Source organism: Crocuta crocuta, unplaced genomic scaffold (assembly GCF_008692635.1).
Source record: "Crocuta crocuta isolate KB4526 unplaced genomic scaffold, BGI_CrCroc_1.0 scaffold113, whole genome shotgun sequence".
Lineage (NCBI taxonomy): Eukaryota > Metazoa > Chordata > Mammalia > Carnivora > Hyaenidae > Crocuta > Crocuta crocuta.
Window position 1 is genome coordinate 11,178,690 of NW_027530368.1, and position 5,208 is coordinate 11,183,897.

Sequence of the window (5,208 nt, forward strand, 5' to 3'; positions counted from 1 at the left end):
TGTTTATAGGCTCCGTCTGGTAATCTCAGATGATTGAGCAATTTAGAATGTTCTTTATTCATGGGAAACTTGTGAAGACTGTGACTTTCATGTGGAAAAAAAAGAACAGTCAAAAGGAAACACCCAATGATTCTGATTTTAGTTTTTATTAGGCATTTAACAAGTTTAAACAAACATTAAATGTCTCTTTAATTTGTTAATAGGAAAGAGCAGGGTGTGTGTGTGTGTGCATGTGTGTTGTGTAATACTCATGCATCTTGGAATGACTGAATGCTTGTACTTAAAGCTTATATCTACATTCAAATATTCTAGGTGTGTGGCTATTACTCAGCACCTACACCATCCATGAGAAATTTTATTTTGATTTTATTTCTTTCTTTTTAAATTTTTTTAAATGTTTTATTTATTTATGAGAGAGAGACAGACAGACAGCATGAGCAGGGGAGGCTCAGAGAGAGGGGGAGATACAGAATCTGAAACAGCTCCAGGCTCTGAGCTGTCAGCACAGAGCCCGACACAGGGTTCAAATCCCCAAACCATGAGATCATGACCTGAGCCGAAGTCAGACGCTGAACCGATTGAGTCACCCAGGCACCCCACACATTAGCTATTTCAAAGAAAGTAAATATAATAACTTTAGCAAGAGCCGAGCACATTTTTTCAACCCCTGTATAGTTATTAATTAGTACTGAGAGCTAAACTTTGGTTTGGAATCAGATGATTACTATGTTATATTTCTATGTATTTATAGCAAACTGGAACATTTTGTTTGTTTGTTTGTTTGTTTGTTTGTATTTCTGAGAGAGAAGGAGAGAAAGCATGAGCAGGGAAGGGTTAGAGAGAGAGGAAGACACAGAATCTGAAGCAGGCTCCAGGCTCTGAGCTACCTGTCAGCACTGAGCCTGACGTGGGGCTTGAACCCACAAACCATGAGATCATAACCTGAGCCGAAATCGGATGCTTAACTGACTGAGCCACCCAGCTGCCCCCAAACTGGAACATTTTAAGTTTTACCAAAATCTAAGTAGGCCCATGGAAGCATGTAGCACACGTGAGAGTCATAGGCTATGTGATGTAAAATAGGAAAAGATTGTGAAATGCAGTTCCAGAGCAATGAAAACAAGTCAACCACCTCATTCTTTCAAACAAGTCTTTCAAATATTTGAATTTGGTTATTATAGTTCCCTTAAATAATCTTCCTTCTAAGTCAAATAGTCTGTATGCCCTTAATCACTGCTCATTTTATGTGGTTTCTGGACTTTCTGATGACTCTGTTGCTCTATTCTTTTAATGCTCTGAATTATCAATATCGCTTGTAGAGTGCAGCACCTAGAAAAGTAAAATACTGCTCCAAATAGGAGCTGACCAATACACAGGAAAAAATGACATTTCTCCCTTCACACAAAGCAACTGCTCCCAAGTTTCATACACTGAAGGAGTGTTTTTATTATTTCCCTCTCAATCTATCATATCCCCATTATTTTGAAAGATTTTCCTACTTAACTGTATTTTTAAAGAAATAACTATTTTCCCCCAAGATGTAAATAATCTTAATACACTAAAATTCACATATTTCTAAGGAAAACAAAGAGACATATAGCCTCACTACAAGTAAACATAATTACTATTTTATTAATTCCATCATCTGTGCCATTTCTACATTCATACCTAATGACTAAGTTTCCTCCTCATTATGGGTCAGATTTTCCTGCTTCTTTACATGCCTGATAGATTTTTCACTGGTTGTCAGACAAATGAATTTTATATTTTGGGTGCTGGAGTTTTTGGTATTCCCTTTGGTATCTTTGGTGAATTTGTGTGGCATTCAGTTAAGTTTCCTGGAATCATTTTGACTGTTTTCGAGCCTTGCTTTTAAGCTTTGTTAGGCAAGCCCAGAACAGCCTTTAGTCTATGGTTAATCTCACCACATTAGTGAGATACCCTTCTGAGGACTCAACCTGATGTCCCATGTGTTAGGAACTGCTTGGAAACATAGACTATTCTTGGTCCTTGGTGAACCTCAGGGATGTTTCTGTCATGTTTCCTCATATGCATTCGCTCATCAGTGCTCAGCCAAAGACTCAGGGGGTACCTTCTACAGATCTCTGAAATCCTTTCTATGAGTAGTTCTCTCTCCTCTGATACTCTGTCCACAATTTTATTCTCCTCAGAACGTCAAAAGTCCAAACTGTCTCCTCAACCCGTGGAGATTACTAGGACTTTTGGATTCTCACTCCCTAAACTAGAGCTGGAAATTCTCTCCCATAAATAAAACTAAGACAAGTATAAGGCTCATCTTCTTTGTTTCTATTCTCTTAGAAATTACTATTCTGTGCTACCCAATGCCCGAAAACCATTGTTTTAAATACAAAGATGATTCCTAATTTATAATTATGATCTCGTTGTTTGGCATCTGAACAAGTGTTCTCACCAAATAATTATCATCACCAAATAATTATCATAAATGATTATTTGGTTCCCACAAGAGAACCTAATTGAAATATACTGCCTACAGTAATTGATTTAAAACATCTAAGTGCCATTTATAATGTGGTTCCTGTGGGAAAACACAACTGAAATTCTAACCAGAGATTCCAAGAACATATTTCTCTCCACTGTTAGTTCAAGGCACACACACATTCACATGGAAGAGGGTGGGAGATTAAGAGTCAAGATCATAAAAATCTCAGGTGGACACTAATTTGTAAACTGTATATTAACACCAGGAAAAACCTCTCTTTAGCCATTAAAGCCATTTCTTCAGTTAATATAGAGGCTAACCTATGATGATGGCAAATTAAAATGTACTTACTCATCCAACTCTTCTTCTTCTGTTTTAGAACTATCAGCATAGAGGTACTTGCTCATGTCCACAGGTCTTACATTTTTTCTTTTTGTAGACTGGGGAGGAGAATCCTTTATAGTTACAAAAGTTTCGGGCTCATCGAATGGGTTCAAATACTGTGGAGTCTGTACCTCTTTAAAGGGATTATAGCTATTATTATAAAAAGATTCTTCTGTTTTTTTAGGTGATGCTGTTTCAGTGACTGGTTCTATAAAAAATAGCAAAAGATGAATTAAATCAAATTAATATTACCTAATATTTTCTTTTATTTTTAGTGTTTTGAAAAATAATCTTGAATACTCTCATGAGGCTGAAAAGTCAAACCAATATGTTTTAGAAGGGCTAAGTTCAGAAGATGGGTTACCTAAAATCTTTGTCTACTTCTCCAGGAATGCTGCTTCCTAAAATGGCTTCTTTGGAATGCCCTTGGAGTCTCTAATATTATTAGCATTACAGTATGCCAATTTTTGAACTTTTAACCTTCTTAGAGGTATAATATTCTATTTACTGCTTATTTTATTTGACTAAACTAGCTTGCCATCCTAAACTGATATAAATTGTCTTTGGTAGTTACACAAGCAGAGACCACTTAGGGAACTGAAAATTCATTCTGGACTATATAAAAATTATACCCACATATCATTGAATTTGTTTCTTCAAAGCCTTCTAAGAGTATGTTTCTGTATGCTGCACGATCTTAAATTTTTAGAGCTTTTAACGAGATGTTTGATTTTCTTCAGTATAACTTGGATCCAATCAATACTCTGTTTAATAATGTAAAGGACTAACATAAGAATTCTCAGGTTGAAAGCGTTACACTGAAATCATCCTGATAAACTGATAGACATGTAACACCAAATTCTTCTAAATTCTTCTCTCACACGAACACAAGTACGGGAGGGGCAGAGAGAGAATCCCAAGCAGGCTCTGCGCTGTCAGCACAGAGCCCCACATGGGGCTCTGATGAACTGTGAGATCATGACCTGAGCTGAAATCAAGAGTCAGGACGTTCAACCAACTGAGCCACCCAGGGGCCCCTAAATTTTATTATTTTACATTTCATTTTGAAAACCAAGGTACTCTTAAAAATAAAATTCTGATTCACAGCACAAAAAGCACTTCAATAGCATCCTGCCCTCCACTGATACTTATGACGTGCTTAGTATCAGCTTTTTTCTTTTTTTCTATGTCTTAATATTTTAAAACAAAACTAGAACTTGTAATAAAACTATCCAAAACCAAATGGTTTCCCAAAATGGAGAAAAGTTTCAGAGAGCCAACAATCATAGTGTAGTTTAAAAGTTAATTTTAATTATGTTGTGCAACCGTGACAAAATACTCTAGAAGGCAGAAAACTCGTTACTGAAATTCTCAAGAAAAATAACTGTGAATTTCATAAGTCACACTTCAAACAATTTAATCCAATTATTATACAAGCTTCATGACTGACATATTTATGATTTTTATATTTTAACATTAAACTCCTTTTACTTATACTTTAGACATTAGCCCAGAAAACTTATTTTGTCTTTATATTGGAAAAAAAGCCTCTGAATTGAAATTCCATACACCACGGAGAAGCAATTACAAAGTGTGAAAGAGATTCCATAAAATCATAATAAATACTGAAATGAATTTAAATAAAATTTAAATTTTAAATTTTAATTTAAATCTAGGCTATGCTAGGGAAGAGACTCGCTCAGCAATGGTAACTTTTGTAACACCAGGATAATATTCAAACTTAACACTACAGTAGAATTTTTATAAAATAATGTAAATGAGGCATTTTCTTTTCTCTGTAGGGGCAGAGAGACTGGAAAATTTTTGCCTATTCAATTTTTTATTAACAAATATCAAATCTCAAACAGACAAAACTGGTCAATGGAAATAAGACTGTTAGTTTTACTTTCAGGAAGAGGATTGCAAAAATTGATCCAAGCAAATTCATCAGTTACAAAACCAAAAGCAAGAAAGTATTTAAACCAAGGAACACGATTTGAAGATGAAAGAAATGGCAACAAAGGAGGGTTTAAAATAAGGTTATTTTATATAAAAGCTAACAAATACATTTAATAACTTTCTAAAAGGATCACTGAAGCACAGAATGTCATGAATCTAAGAGGACAATTGAAGCTGTAAAAGCAAATAAAAGAACCATCTAAACAATAGCAACACATCATTTTTTTCCTCAAAGGCTTTTGTTACCTGAGGATGCAAATTTTTAATCAATAAAAATTTAAAAAGTACTTCAAGAAAAACAAGTATTCTTCTATTAGAAAATATTTGGTCCAAAGATTCTAAGAGATGTGTATTTAAGGAAAATACTCATTGTCCCTTTTTTTTTTTTTTTTTTTTTTTTTTTT

At 34.6% G+C, this 5,208-nt stretch overlaps 1 protein-coding gene across 3 annotated transcripts in view; it reads right to left on the minus strand.

Annotated features, from left to right (window-relative positions):
- The window catches only part of EHBP1 (EH domain binding protein 1), a 350,991-nt gene that overhangs the window by 169,542 nt on the left and 176,241 nt on the right, over nucleotides 1-5,208 (minus strand). For all 3 annotated transcript variants that reach the window (XM_077766441.1, XM_077766440.1, XM_077766439.1), the window contains one exon: nucleotides 2,813-3,053. In XM_077766441.1, the coding sequence (XP_077622567.1) occupies nucleotides 2,813-3,053 (241 nt within the window). The remainder of the gene's footprint in view (nucleotides 1-2,812; nucleotides 3,054-5,208) is intronic.